The sequence below is a fragment of the Plectropomus leopardus genome, chromosome 14 (assembly GCF_026936395.1).
Source record: "Plectropomus leopardus strain MGB_pleo_1.0 chromosome 14, ASM2693639v1, whole genome shotgun sequence".
NCBI classification, from domain to species: Eukaryota; Metazoa; Chordata; class Actinopteri; order Perciformes; family Serranidae; genus Plectropomus; species Plectropomus leopardus.
The window spans coordinates 9,613,626-9,629,505 of NC_142189.1; the positions used below are offsets into that span (position 1 = coordinate 9,613,626).

The following is a 15,880-nucleotide window of genomic DNA, read 5'->3' on the forward strand; positions in this document are numbered from 1 at the left end:
TTCATGTGGTAGCAGTTTGTGTGTATCCACTGTGTGTGATTACTGATGTACAAGATGAAACCTCCATGTTAATCTTGCCTAATTTAAGGGAAGAGAGTTGATCACTGCAATATATAATTACAAGGCAGTACAGAGACATATCAGGGGCCAACCTTACTGGTTGGACAAGAGCCCAGCCGACCCAAGAGCAGGGTGCAGGACTCTGAGGCCAGACCCTCGGCTACCTGGGTGGCTGGGAGAGATTAGCTTTCTGATTAATCTGCAGAGGGCAGAGCTTCTGCCTGCCTGGCATCCATAATGTAATGGAAACCATCCCATGAAGATAAATTATACGGCAGTCCTCTTATCCCAGGGACTTCTCCCAAATAAGCAAAACCTGCAGGTAAATCTGTCACTGCAAACCTTGTTATTTTAGTCAGTCACTGCTGTTAAACCTTCCCACGAGGTTTCCGCCAAAAACCAACCAACTGATATTGCTATTGGTAGAGTCACTCTGCTAGTGTGCCCAAAAACATGTTAAAAAGTTCTTCTCTAAGACATGTTAACTACTGCTGTTTGCCTGATATCAGAAGGAACTGTCAACTTATTTCACCCTTTTTACGTCTTCGGTCTAATATTGCATTCACTCTAACCGATGTGGAAGAGGGGGATTTGATTTTTTAAACAAATCGTGCTGTATAGGCAGAGTCTACACAGTATTTGACAGTGATCATAGCAGGCAGATGCATCAGATCCACCACTGAACTTTAGCAGCAAGAGCAGCATACATGTCACCACGACCACATGGCCCACAAACACATCAAAGAAGATTGATAAGATCAAGTACTGATGACTGATCTGTGGGAACCCTGCAGAAGACATGTTGATTTAGAAAAGCCTCGATAACAGGGGCTATCTTGTCCATGCCTCTTACCATAGGTATTACTCCTCATCTTTTCTGGCACACTCTTTGGTTGTTTTATAGTTGCATGATGCCAGACTAATCAAGTCAAATCGAACTTGGTTGAGTTGGTGGATTCAAAGATCTGGACCCATACAACACTGTGGTTTATCAGAATCAGAATCAGAATGAGAAAAAGATTTATTGCCAGGTATAGTTAACACAATACGAGGAATTTGTTGTTATGCTAAGTAACATTTCCTCTACCAAACAGGACACTAAAGGAAAGTAAATTCCAAAATGTTTCTTGCGTGACACCATTAAGTTTTCATCACATGTATATACGCAAGTCAATCTGTTTAACCTGTGACCTTCATCCAACCCCAGTCAAAGATGAACAGAGACCAGAAAAATGGAAATTTAGCTCTATGAAAATAATATCCTGATTAGCTTAATCAGTCAACCTCAGAATGAATGACCCAACCGAGCAAAAAACAAAAAGTCCCAAATGTCTGATAAGATCAGCATTTTTTGTTTGGTTGCCATGGTGATTTCATTTAAGAGATCCTCAGAGGGTTTGTCATCTTTTCCCTCAACTAAAACAGTCAACGAAAACATGCATCTCTCTGCAGGTGTGACTGTATCTGCACCACAGAACAGTATCAACACAACAAACCCACATGTGCACACACACACACACACACACACACGCACACGCACACAACCTTAAACAAGGACACAGATAATCCCTGCTGCTCAAGTCAAAGGTTGCCTTGGAGTTGGGTGCGTTATCTGTTTGTGCTGTAATGATTACACACCCAGAACTCAGTGTAGCTCATAGTCAAAACAAAGTCCAAGCCAGAGAGACTCCTGACATCATCGTCATCATCATCATCCTTATCCTCATCATCGTTATTATCATCATGGTGCAATTACAAGGCAACCTGCTACATTGTGTTATCAAAAATAAATAACGGGCCAGCAACTTTGTGGCTACCACTGGTCTGCCTGTATGATACAAATGTTAAATTAAAGATTACCTCTAGGCCACAAAATAAATCGCATTAATATCAACAGGTTCACTACTGAAATAATGACAGCAACATGTCCAAGCCAACAGTATATTCATTTTCTAACCTGTAGAAACAACTGAAAAAACCACTTTCCCCTGTAGACTACAGTATCACTGGAACTTTCTGAGGAGACAAAACTTTAACAAAAATGACTGTGTTCACTCCTGCAGATAAAATAACCAGCCACTTTTCTAAAAACAGTAGCATCAACAAGGCAGTCGGCATGAGCTACTAACATGCAAACTTTACAGTGTCTGCATCCACAAAAACACAAATTACACGCAACACAGGGACAGTGCGTTCAGTTTGTTAATGCACTCACCCGTCTGATGTCACTCTGCAAGTCATGTGCACACAGGAAGTCCTCCAAAATCCGCTCTAGATTTAACTTCTCTGCTCCTTGTTTATTCTCTAAGCATAATACGACCAGTCCACTCAGCCTCTTTGTCCCACTGTACAACACAAATTGAAACAGTTTTGAGCCGAATGAGCCTCTGCAGTCACATCAGAGATTATTTATCACAAACAGCAGAAAGGCCTCTCGCACCTGCAGGACAAAGACCTTTAGGGATGCAGAAATCATCACTGTACAATCCACTATGAGCATTACTAGCATTTAGCATGCAAGCTAGATTCAGCATGCACCTGCTCATTAGTTTCCTGGGTGTGTTTGATTTGTGTCAACTCACCAGGGGGGTGCAGAGTGGCTCTGCTCTCCTGCACTCACAGAGGACCACCTCTTCTTTTGCTCCTTTCTCCTGTGTGCAGACTTTTTTGTGACCTTTGTTTTCACTCTGTAATGGACCTGAAATGAAGAGTACAATACTTGCTCTAAAGAGTACTTAGAGTACCAAATAGACAACTTTGTTTCAACAATTGGAGTAAACATATTTTTTTACTTTTATCTAAATATTTCAACCATTCATGTCTAACATTGACCTTTTCTCTGAACTCAGCTATCTATGTTGACCGTTAAACATTACTTTTGTCTAACTCAAAGAAGTATTAGCTAACAACTTCTACCATATATCCACTACTTTTAGCTTGTTCACATTTAGTGAACTTTAGCTGGCCACTTCAGTGAACTACGTTAAACCCATTACTTTTAGCTAACTCAAAAAACCCGGACTGCTAATTCACAACTTCTCGTGTTCAATTGCAACCATTTATCCACTACTTTTGGCAAACTGTTGGGAGTTTTGATATCACTGTCTTACTTTTTCTCATGCAGGCATATATTAAAATCAAAATGTCTTTTTTAAATTTTTTTAACTGCTGAAGATTAAATTTCTGCTCGGATACAAGCTAGTTGGGAATCCAGTCTTTTGTTACACACTACTATGAATAGACTTTACATGGGCCAATAGAGTTACAACCACATTAAAGTAGACTTACACAGCAGAGCAAAGGTGTGTCTGTTTGTCGTCAGTCACTGCCTGCTCTGTTGATCCACTTTGACTTGTATTATTCATCAGGTGGGTTATCTTGCCATTCAGCAGTGAATAGATTGGTGGAGTCAGCTATCGAGTGAATTATGACATAGCAGCAGGGAGGTCCATTTACTCACATAGAAAGTAAATAATTAAGGATCAGATCTTGGCAGCTGCTAACTTGACTTTGGCAACACTTGTGGAATACAGTTTTATGTTAATAAATCTATGGTTTTACTTTATTGATTTTTTTAAAAGTTTGTAAATCAGTGTTGGGTAACTCAGATAGGAGCACTTTAATTGTCCTAATTTAAATGATTAATAAAATAATCTTTGAACATTAATTGTGCAATTAGATTTTAATGTTGCAATTCAAGGGCAAACCCTGAGATACAAACATCCATCTTGCAAAAGAGAAACCTATAATAAACATCCCTCTATCATCGACATTACACAAGTCAAATTCTGAGATAAGAGCGACAAACAAATGACATCTTTTGACCCCATGATCATTACACAGTATTATATACAACATATTAACTGTCAACACTGTGCAGCAGCTTTCTCCCTTGAACTCTGTGTTGTGAAGTCGCCAAGATAAAATTGTGCCTGAATAGAAGTGCAAAAGAAATGTTTTTGTAGGAGTATTAATTAATAAGTGTTTATGCTGCTGAGACGTTCTGCAGACGCTGTGAAGATTAATTATTAGACCATAAGAATATGAAATGCATTCCAGTGATTATCACTTATTAGGTCCAGCTGTTGACATGCAGACTCTGCACTTAAGTCCCAGTTATAAAACATGACTTATAAATACAGAACATTAATTTATTACTTTTTCTTTATTATACATTATTCAGTCCAGACATGTATTAAAATATGTTAAAGTAATTTAAATAAAATACAGTTTGATATGTTTTTTTGGTTTTTTTTTTAAAAAGTTCAATAAACTACTCACAGAGTAGTTAACTTTTATTTTATTTAAAATGACTGAACGCATACCTGCATCATCTATGTGGATTTTATCAGCTCATGTTGTTTAACTGTGTTGTATATGCATAACTTTAAAATGTTAAACTGTATTGTGTCTTTTTACCTCAGTGTTGTATGTTATTAACCATACATATTGTATTCCTCATACTGTATTTTTGCTATTATTCTAGGAAGCCAATTAACATCAAAAAGACAGAGGGTATTTAAAAACAAAGACAGGATACAACCTTTTCCACTGCTCTGCATTCTTCACCTGACTGTATAAATGAATAAATGAGCACTTTACTAAAATAAATGTGCGTAGAATTTAATTGCTGCTACTTTTAAAAGCAATGTGAGGTTTCTGATAACAGTTACTTAAAAAATGCACTAACAAAAACAAAAAGAGAGGAAGTTTAGTTTAATCCTTTGATTCGATGTTATCTGCACTTATCCTCAGTTAAACTCAACAAGCCTCTCCCACTGTTAGAAAAAAAAAAAAGTTTCAGTTGAACTATTTCGTCGGTGCTATAAATACAGGATGGAGCGCACATCTGCATTTCAGACCGAGGCGTGGTCAGTCAGGGCGAACAGGTGGGACAGTCGGTACAGCTGCAGTCACACTCCATCCACGGGATAAACACCGTGTTTTCTGTCCGGTAAACTAACACATACAGCTGCGACAAGATGCCAAAGTGTCCCAAGTGCAACAAGGAAGTTTACTTCGGTAAGTTTTGTTCTCTTTATTCAAAAGTTTTCATGGTCTTTTCTGCATAAACATTTCCTGGTTCATGAAGAGTTGTCGGATTTCCTGCACAAATGAGGATATAGACTGACAAGCACATGATTGCACGCAAGGATTTTTAATTTAAATATTACAAAAATATTAGCTAACCTTTTAAGAAATGAAAAAATAATGAGTGAGGTATTGATAATTTATTGTGTAATATAAATCTGCATTTAAAATTCTGTGCGGAAGTATTTTCAAAATAACGTTGCTCCTCGTGCAGAATGTCTCGTAACACCGTCACAGTAGCGTATTAGATCGTTATGATTGATGCAATAACATGTAACCATTATTTTATATTGTAGCTGGTGGAAGTGGAGCTCATTTAACGGTTTTGTGTACTTTTTGGCAGTTAATAAATAATGCATCGTGACATCACATACATGCATACATATTTTTCACTTGATAGTTTGCAAAGACATCAGCAACTACCACTGTGAAATACATTTGAGCAAAGAGTAAAGAGTAAGAAGTACAGTATTTGGGTAAATGTACTTTGTTTTTTTTCATTGTAGTACTGTAGTTTTTTACTGAAGTAAATTAGGGACTGTTCTTTATTTGTCATTGGAAATTTGAAAATCCAACAATAATTTGTTTTTTACAGTTTCTGGCTGTGATAAATGGTGTAATTTTGGCGATTATTAAAGAAAACATAAGGCAGTAAAATAAATACAAAAATAGCTGTTGAAAGTTGTATGCCCCTCCTTAAGCCAAAATTTAAAAAAACATTTGCTTTCTTCAGTCACTGATGCATTAACATGTAAACAGCACTTTAATGTTTTAAGCTGGCTGAGCTAATTTTAACTACTTTATGTACTTTTGTGTACTATGATATTGTAATGGGCATCAAATTTTAGAGAATGAAATTCCGTCTGGTCAAATCTTAATCTGATGAGTAAGTATCACAAAAAAAGAACAATATTTCACTCTGAAACCGAACTAGAAAGCAACAGACAATGGAAATACTCAAGTGAAGTACAGTACTTCAGTAAACATACTTAGTTACTTTCGATCATAAGAGTATTATCAAGATTTTATTTGCGTCCTTGCTCTCTCTCTTTAGCTGTCACACTAGCCTCTTAGCTGATAATGAATAGATTTTTGCAGATTGATGCTGAGAAGCCTCAAAAGGTCATTGAACTCTGTAAGCTTTCTAGTTATTAAGTTACACTAGAGTCAAAGATCTGTGCTCCCAGTCGAAATCGAATTGTCTTTCCTGATGATTGATGAGCCACATGAATAATGACTGCAGCGGAGGAAGCAGGTTTCTTCTGTCCTGAGATTCGGCTCCATCCTTGTAGGTCTGTCTCATGAGGGTACCATCAAAGCAGGGAGCAATTATTGCATCCGGGGAGGAAAGGGACAGCTCCATTTTATTCACGTCTTAATCCATTTACCACATTGTCTGCAGCTCGGTAGTGCAACAGAGTAAATCTTCTCCGGGGAGACGCACAGAGGCCGAGGGCCAGTACAGAATACAGAGCCAAGTCTTTGGACTGTCAGTCAGATGAATTGACCGTGCGACCGGGGAGCCATGCTTCCCATTCTTCCTTTTTATGGATAAACTTTCTCCATCTGGCCAAAACAAGCAAACCAATTTGTCTCAGCGAGAACAAGCCAACCAAATAAAATATGTTCTCTCCTAAAATATCGCCGAGAGGAAAAGCAGCCTGAAACAAAGCCTCTTTATGTGGAGGCACAGTCTCATCATTACTCTGAACTGTCTGCATCAATTTCACCCAAAACCACCTCTATACATTTGCTGCATGTCTCTCTCCTTCACTGTGATCACCTCCATCCCAAATCCCGTCCCCTCTTCCCCTCTCCGTCTCTTTTTGCAGCTCATCTGTCTTAATGTTTCTAAGCTCTCAAATGGAAACAATCAGGCTACCGCTGCCTCACTGAATGATGAGGGGGGAACTTGGTCCAGGTCCAGATACACAAAGGGCACAAGTCAAATTTTTTTAAAGACACTGCTCTTGCTTTCGACTGCAGGACTTAAAATATGCATTGGAAGCAAAGACGATGTTACATTATTTGTGCAAAGATTATGTATGAGGGCATAAATGGAAGATATAAAATAATGGAGAAACCACAAACAGGTTCTTCTATATGCTCCTACAGGCAGCAATTATATCGATTGTAGTTGAAAGTTTTCATTACTCGCTCATAAACATGTTTCATGCTCTCTGTTGTTTAACCTTTTGTAACATGACCCATGAAATTAGGAAGAAATTAGTTACAAGTACAAAAAAATTTACCTGAAAATTTATATTTTAAAAAAAGCCAAATAGAAAGTAATAATAATTATAATAATTATAATAGTTTTTCCCTAGCTCTTTTCTTTTTTTTCTCTAAAATTTTCCAAATCTACTAATTTCTTGCAGTTTTTGGAACATATATTACCAAGTTGCTCACTGCCTTTTTCTTATGATAATGTTAAAGATGGCTCCAGTGCAGGCTTTTAGAAAAAATCCTGGACACAATGGTGAAACATGTATTGGGGTCGCAGAGGTATACCTGTTTTTTTATGGTACACCATGATATGAAAATCGACGGTCGTCATACCGTGTACATTTGCTTCTCTACAGTATTGAAAAAACAAATGTAACTGGATAATCTCACTTTGTTTAGGTATTTTCAAAAGGAAGTGTTTTTACTCATACTTTAATTATTAATAAAATGTTGTCAAGGTATAATTATGGTAATAAAATGTTTGTTTAATAAAAAAAAACATTCTGATTTCATTCCTTTGCGCATTGTAACTGATAATAATTTTGTAATACCGTGATAATGTAATATATTTTTTGAGACGGTTATTGTACCGTGAAAGTCTCATACTATTGCACCCCAACATGTATAATGTGTTTAGAAAGAAATCCCTAATTTGCTTAACTCAGACTTTTAGCAGATGTTCTTAAAAATGGACAAACCCAGGGTATATGTTTCCCTCTGTTTATGCTAACAAGCTTGTTTTAGTAGCTTCATATTTAGCAAACAGATATGATAATGGTATATATCTGCCAACTATACTTTAAAATTTTAACATTCAGTACAATTTCATGCCATAAAAAGTCTTACTGTATTTAAGGTCATTCATTTCACTCTAAATGCTTCCGACTACATTCTTAGCCTTTTTTTAGCTCAACAAACTGTTATAAAACATTGCTATGAATCTTTTTTGGGATGGAATGAGCCTCTCTCACTGTGTGTTTTTCCATTCAGATCTGTGTCTGTTTGTGTATATTGGACTGCCTCCATAATGCTCCAGTCAGCACTTAGTTGATGCAGAGAGCAGATGATTATTCTACATGTCTGTCACGCACCATTACTTCTCATATCATCGGGTAAAATAAATAGACCATGCACAAAAAAGTCATGCTTTATCTGATTCATATACAATCGAGTGTAAAACAATCACATGGGCGTCACTGAAGCTGGTACGGATGGACTCTAAGCCCTATTTAAACTGAGACTCTCCTCCATTACTCATTGGACGGACTTGTTTGCCTGGTGGTCTAATTTGTTATTTGAAGTTAAGTGAAGTCATTATTTCGGGTCAAAAAGCTCCACTAGATTTTGCTGAATTGTTTTCACATCACTGGCCTGAGAGGCTGACCTTGCCCTGGGTGCTTACCCTGTTTCCACTGCCTGTTGCATAATCTCCTGCCACATCAGGCTATTTTTAGGGAGGAAATTAGTCATATGCTAATATTGTAGGAAGATTTAGAGGCCACCTGAAACCAAAGTTATTTGCATTTGTTCATTCAACAGCTGTCCTTCCTGATCTTTTTTTTTGGTTAAGAAAATCTGCAGATGTTAATCAATTTTTGTGCTCCTCAGTTACAAAATGTTTGGCAAAAACAGCAGCCTCAGTTCAAGATAACACTTCCTCCATTTTCAGCATTTCCTGTGCTCACCCTCCCTGCCTTCATGCGTTCACTGATCTTTTTTCTTTTTTTTTTGTCTTGACATGTAGATTCTTGGCCTGATTCTCACCCACATGACGAGACTCAAAAGTCATCAAAACTTAAGACTGTTGGGTTCCTCCCCACTTTTACAGCCCTCTTGCATGTCTGTGTAGATTAGCCCTGCAGATATAGACTTTATCAGAGTTTATGAGGCAGGAGGGGGACAGATTCCTTGGGGACACACAGTCCTCTTTTCTCCTCTTGGCACCAAACCCAAACAATGTTCTCAGATTTATCTGCAGAGACATGATCACGTTAAAACTGATAATATAATCACTTACATCTCCTCTGAAGACTGCTCTCTTTGTGGTGAAAGTTTAGGCCGTGGTGATTGATGCTGTCTTTTAATGTGTGTTTGGCAGCCGAGAAGGTGACGTCACTGGGCAAGGACTGGCACAGGCCCTGTCTGAAGTGTGAGAAGTGCAACAAGACGCTGTCATCAGGCTCACATGCAGAGGTGAGACACCTGAAATACATACAATAATATCCTGTAATCTTTATGCACGGTTTGATAGCATTTCATTAGATCTAAATCCACTCTTAAATCTCCAGTCTGTTATTGAAAATGTTTTTTTATTGTTTTTACAGTATTTATTACAGAAAGGTTGTTCAAGGGCTTTATATATTAATAATATTATTATATATAATATATATTGTTAATTATATAATTATATATGAACAATATTCACATGCAGAATAATGACAGACAAGAAGCAGGACTGCTTCTAAAAGACTAAAATAGACTCTTTTTCATATATTTTATCAACACTTTCATGTTTATATTTCCAATACACCAGTGCTAATACAACTGTGTCTCTTACAGCATGGCGGCAAGCCATACTGTCACAACCCCTGCTACAGTGCAATGTTTGGACCTGGAGGTAAGCTTGTTACCTTCAGTCACCTTTGCTTCTAAGACTCTCTGCCAGAAACGCCCTGAGTGAGGATGATGTTTTGTGTCTGATTGTGTTGAGGTTGTGAAATACACGCTGTCACCTGATAGGGTCAAACACTCCATAAAGTAGTCATTACATAATTGGTAACATGTTAAACTCTTGCAAGATATATGACATTCTTTATTAGTTTTTCAAAATAAAAGTCTCAAATGTTAATGTTAGTTCACTGATTCATTCCTTTCTCTTTACTCGCAGGTTTTGGACGTGGTGGAGCCGAGAGCCATAAATATTAAACAGACAAGTAGTGTGCACGTTCTTCATTTGATCACCAAACCATTTGCTTACATTTGTTTATGTCATTAATTTTCATGCTGTTTGTTAAAACAAGCAGACTTTGACTCTAAGCAAATCCATGCTTGTACTTTGCACTGCCTAATGTGTTTTCTCTGCTTCATCACCATGTTGGTCGCCTGGAAACTAGATTGAGGAGGCCATCATTGCTCACGAGTCCCCATAAAAGCCAGGAGACAAACTGCGTTTTTGTTCAGAAGAAAATTTAGTGTCCATGAATTTTTATTGTCTTTTTTGTCTCTGAAGGTGATTGTTTCTCATGATGCAGCAATGAACTGATTGTCGTCTAATTCCTTCTTGTTCTCACATTGAACATCCTGATTAAACACTTTTTGAATTTGTCATGCGTCATTTTAGTGTACTTTTATTTTTTTCTGAGTCGCTGTATAAAAACACTAATTAGAGCAATTTCTTTGCCAATGACAACATTCAAATCACTTGCAGGTGACAAAGTGTAATTGAATAACTTTTACTTCCATTTCAGCCCTTAACATAATGGGAAAATGTACAAACAAAAAGTCTTTCTGCTAAAAAACACAAGATTGCTCTACTTCCACTGACGTGAATATGACCACATCGCGTTTTTTAGACTCTTACATGCTTGAGCTTTTTGTTGTCCAGTTACACTGTCCTCCATACTTTATTCCTTAAAATAAATTAAAAAATGTCTGCAAAGATGTGAACTCAATATCCATGAAACTTTTTTAACTAGGGCAACAAAGGACACCATTTCACCTGACCATAAGCAACATGGAGTTATAGAAATTGGAAAAACATTTGTTCATGTTCTGGAGCTTTTAGTGGTATTACATCATCTTCCTCAGCAGATGGAGCTTGCCCATTAGTGATGGAATAGCATGTTCAAGTTTCCATTTTCTGGATCTTTTTGGAAGGTCTGTGATAGCCCTTAATTTGAGATGGAAACTAACATTTTATTTGTATGCCTATTTTAAGTATCAGGGGACTTGGTGGCCTAGGGGTTATAGTGATGGCCATGAACAGCATCGTTCCTTGTTTGTGTCCATTACTGCATGTCAGGTTTCAATAAATATGTACAATGCTCCAAATATAATTAGATGAATTAGAACCAAGACAATTTTGAGAGATGGGAAATGCAAAATGAGTGAGGGGGTGATGACACAACCAGGTCACCCTTTTTTGTTTTATTTTAATTAAATGTATTTATAAATCCACCATTATACCTCAATCAACAGGATAACATCTTAAAGTGAGAACACATTTTTTCCAACATGGTCCCAAATTGTTAAAGGAAAGACTTAAAAACATGTTACATGAGGCCGAGTAAAACCAAATCTACATCAGTGTAACCTAAACCAAAAACATACCAAATAGCCACATTAATACACCTGAATACAACAAATAACACCTCAAGTAGAACTAAATAACACCATTTAAGTGCACAAGTAAAATATAGAGAGGAGCCATGCATTAACATATACAGGCCCTATTGTTAAAACCACGTTCATTATGGAGACTAGACAAGTTTATCTTTGACCTTGGAAAATGTTAATTTTAACATCTACAACTCCATGATAACTAGACAAACTCCATCTGCTGGAGAAGGATGACTGAAAGCTCCAGAACAGAACAGTTTTGCCAATTTTTTCCAACAGTAAGGAATACCCTTTTAGTCTTTGTTGTTACTGCTTAAAGCATCTTATGATGTTTTTTTTCAGCAATGCATACATTAAGAGGAATCGAAAAGTTACATTATGTTCATGGTAGTGCATTGTGGGTAGCTGGAGCAGCTGAGGGCAGCCTGAGACTTTGCAGAACCACCAGATGCTTCCTCTTTGGTTCTTTTGGGCTCCGCTGCCAAACTTTTGCTCTGCAAGGCCGCCCTCGCTGTCCATGAATCACGTAGCAGCCGCCACCCTCTACCATGCCTCTGCCATCCCGGCCTGGCAGTTGCTATGGCAACAGACACAAACAAGACCCAACAGACAGCCAGTGTACCCGTCCGTCCACTTGGCTGTCACCCTGTTTTTTTCTCTGCAACAAAGACGCTCACTGTCACAGGAAAATCACAACCATGGCCACAGACACTGAGGCAACTGATGGAAACATGCAGAGCATGTCTGGCAGAGAAGCGTTTTTCAGCATTTTTCTCTAAATAGACTGTTCATGCATTTTTTTAACTATTGTGTCGTGAGAGAGGCACATAATATAACCTACATATTCAAACCTTTTCAGTTACTGCTACAATTCTACAATTCTACAATTTCATTTAGCAGACGCTTTTATCCAAAGCGACGTACAACACAAGCAAGAATTTAGACTTAAGCTGCTATCTGTGTTTGACATTTACTCATTATTTTGTGGCTGTTTCAAAGAACTTGGGATTTTGACTTTAAGACAGAAACAAGGATCAATTCAATGCAATTAAAAACCGGAACAAAAAATGGCAACTTAAAGGATTCCAACAATACATTTTTAAATGGAAAAATAGAATTAGTTTTAAACAAAAATGCAGGTGGACTGATGTGTAGGCTATAGTTAACACATATGCTTAAAGACAAGAAATGGAAAAGTCTGTTTACAAATTTACCATGCAAAATTCTTGGTAATTTTGAAACAATGGGTCTTTGATTTTAGATCGAATTAGGCAATAGCATTTCTAGCTGACAAATACAAAATCACAACTGTTGCTGCTAGCCAGTTCTATCAAATGTAGACAGCTAGCTAATAAATCTATTGTTAACTCCAAGTTGGTTAAAAAAAAAAAAACTCAGTCTGCGGGTTACTTTTTAAAGCCAGCTCATTTTAAAACAAGTATTGTGTTTATAAAATTAAATCAATTAACTTTTGGCGGATTTTCCACTCAAAATTCTTTGTAATTTTGAAACATCTTGGAATTCAGATGCAAGTAGGCGATAGCATTTAGTTAACATCAATTTTGCTAACTGAAATGAAAACTAAATGTAACTATGCGTACATTTTGGCCTTATTAAATGTAAATGGGTGAGTTATTAAAAAAACAACAACCCTGTGCTGTTGTCATAACTGTTGAAATTAGCTACCTATTAGTACCAAGTTGTAAATATATTTATTTCTGCTGTAAAGTTGTACATTTTTCTCTGGGGTCTTTGGTGTATCACTGTCAGCCTAAAGTGGCTGTTGGATGAACTGCAGTTTTTGGCACTTCCGCACTGGCTACTTGTTTCAGCCTTGCAGGTTGCCGCTTAATAAAAACAAGCCATTTCATGGCTACTTGATACATGATTGTGCAAATAGACAGAGGACAAAAGCACAGTTCAAAGTGAAAAAGTTCAAAGTTAGCATTTTCGCCAGTAGACACTTTACTGGATGCTGTTATAAAATTATGATAAGGAAAAAAACAAAATAACGCAGGTATTTTACGTTCCTGTTTTCAAACTGTGCATTTTAATTTTTAATGCTACAAGAGAAAACAGCTTTTAGGATGTGTACTAAATGATGTGTTTGGTAAAACACAAAAAGTCCTTGTGATGGATAAAAATAAGTCTGAGGGGGTTGATGCTCCCTGTCTGAAGTGCTGCATTTCATTGTTTTGACATGGTGTTTCCTCCTTTCATTTTGATGATGAAAATGATCTCTCCCTCGCTCTTATCGCTTCTTGCAGGAAATGCTGTCTTGGTGACGCATTCAGATGTTTGTGTGAAACCTGCAGCTCTAATTAAGATCACAGTTTGAGGTTTTGGACCTATAGGCTATACAGTAGCTACCTCAAGATATATTTTTATCTTCTTATAGTCTCGCAGCTCATACTTGGTTCATGATGCTGAGGCCTAATGAGGTTAATTTCCTGACGTGATCATATTGAAAGCATCATGCAGCCGGTAGGCACATCTAAAGCACTTATGGTGACTTACAGTGCACTTAAAGTTATAGTCAGTTTTTTCCCGGTTGAGCAGGAGGAGAGGGAAGCCGAAGATCTGCTGTGTCAGCCTGAATCAGAGGCCCTCAGTCATGAAGCTGTAAAATTAGACCCATAAACTTATTAGGGGCTGGAAAGTAAGGGTAGCAGTATCTGAAGGCTATTATAACTCATGCATACATGTAGACATGGGTGGCCCTAATTCCTCAAGTCAAGCTTAAGAAAGAGATGAATTTAAAAGTAGTAGGCAGTAAGGCTGTGGTTTAGTTCACTTTTTATGAGACAATAAACAATAAAATAATGCACATACAAAATTAGCTAAAGAAGATTCATTCCAAGACTTTTTTGTTGTTGACTGACCAATAAAATAAAAATCTGGGAAAATGTGATATGCAGTAATAAATAAAACTGACTACAACAACATGAACAACATCTGACCTTCTTTTTAAAGCGAAATTTTACACTGTCAAGCTTTGGCGACTCCCTGTGGTAGTTTTGAAAAAGTTACACTGATAAACCTCCTCAAATACTCCCTGAGATGTCAGACACAAAATAATCCAAATCATTTTGTAGTATTTAGTATCACAGAACCAACATGTCCCACATAACTTCAGGATCAAATACCCATGTTATTATTCACCCTGCACATTTGAATTATAATAGGCATTTTACTTTTTTTCTTTCTTAAAAGGGCTGGAATATATAAAGTCTTGTAAAAGAGGATATATAGGCCCTTTATAAGATTACCACAGCATGTCTGGTCTTCCTGCTTTTATGACAAACAATAAGTGAGACTGAAGAACAGGAATACTTCATATCCTCCAGCCCAACAGTGAGGACTTTAAACTGTATCACATGTGTGAAACTGTGGAAGTCATAAAATCAGGCCTGCCACTTTAATATGAACACACGTATGCCTCTGCCAACAGGCTATTAATTTCAACATCTGTCTTTCCTACAAGATTGAACTTTTTAAAGAAGACCACTTAAAATAATTAAGTTTATTTGTGATAATAGCCTTTACATTCACCAGTCTGTGCACACGTGGTCCGCTCTAAAAGTTTCCACTCCCAAAAAGCGTGTTTAAAAAATAAAAAGACAGGAACAGGAAATCCACTATATAGTTTTTACTCCCTTTAAAGACTCTCCTTTAAAATGACTCACAAATGCTTATTACTCACTGTAAATGCAAATATCAGAGTTTTACCCATTGGAGACTTTTTTTTGGGCTTTGACGACAGTAATTTAGCAAAGGTTTAAACAAGCTGTTGAAGTGTAAAATCAAATCAAAAAACATGATGATTCAATGTTAGAGTGGGACACTGCAATGGCTGCTGAAACTCAGACAATCCTGTTCAGTTCATTAAAAACTACAAAAAAGACACGTGATCCTTCTTTAATGGTCTTTTAAATGTGGATTAATGATCATAAATGGCATAGGAGAGAACCAAAAACATATTTTTCAACATAAAATTATTAATTTTTTTTTTAGACTTCTCTAATAATTCTTATACAATAATGGTCTGACCTTTCATAAAGTAAACAATTTCTAATGGGAAATTCCATCGCTTTAAGGGAATTGCTAAATATTTGGAGAAAAAGGCCACGTCTATTTTTGTTCTTACCAAGCTTGGCTTAACATA

At 37.0% G+C, this 15,880-nt stretch overlaps 2 protein-coding genes across 5 annotated transcripts in view; one reads left to right on the forward strand and one right to left on the reverse strand.

Annotated features, from left to right (window-relative positions):
- Nucleotides 1–15,880, reverse strand: part of mta1 (metastasis associated 1) — a 166,690-nt gene that overhangs the window by 145,058 nt on the left and 5,752 nt on the right. For 2 of the 3 annotated variants that reach the window (XM_042501273.2, XM_042501272.2), the window contains exons 1-3: nt 9,395–9,531; nt 2,643–2,758; nt 2,276–2,405 (exon numbers count right to left, since the gene is read on the reverse strand). The gene's annotated coding sequence lies outside the window, so the exon portion shown is untranslated. Of the gene's footprint in view, nt 1–2,275; nt 2,406–2,642; nt 2,759–9,394; nt 9,532–15,880 lie in introns of those variants that run through there. The other variant, XM_088087862.1, reaches the window with a different exon arrangement.
- On the forward strand, nt 4,906–10,702 carry crip1 (cysteine-rich protein 1). Of its 2 annotated transcripts, XM_042500852.2 has the most exons (5): nt 4,906–5,082; nt 9,476–9,570; nt 9,937–9,994; nt 10,265–10,310; nt 10,491–10,702. In XM_042500852.2, exons 1-4 carry the CDS (start codon nt 5,043–5,045, stop codon nt 10,300–10,302), a joined length of 231 nt encoding a protein of 76 aa, XP_042356786.1. In that variant the 5' UTR covers nt 4,906–5,042; the 3' UTR covers nt 10,303–10,310; nt 10,491–10,702. The 2 variants fall into 2 exon arrangements, with proteins under 2 accessions (XP_042356786.1, XP_042356785.1); XM_042500851.2 differs by having other exon boundaries at nt 4,907–5,082; nt 10,265–10,702.

Coding starts and splice junctions, on each gene's coding strand:
- crip1 (XM_042500852.2), top strand. CDS start 5,043: ATGCCAAAGTGTCCCAAGTGCAACAAGGAAGTTTACTTCG. Junction 5,083..9,475: donor CAACAAGGAAGTTTACTTCG/GTAAGTTTTGTT, acceptor TGTGTTTGGCAG/CCGAGAAGGTGACGTCACTG. Junction 9,995..10,264: donor TGCAATGTTTGGACCTGGAG/GTAAGCTTGTTA, acceptor CTTTACTCGCAG/GTTTTGGACGTGGTGGAGCC.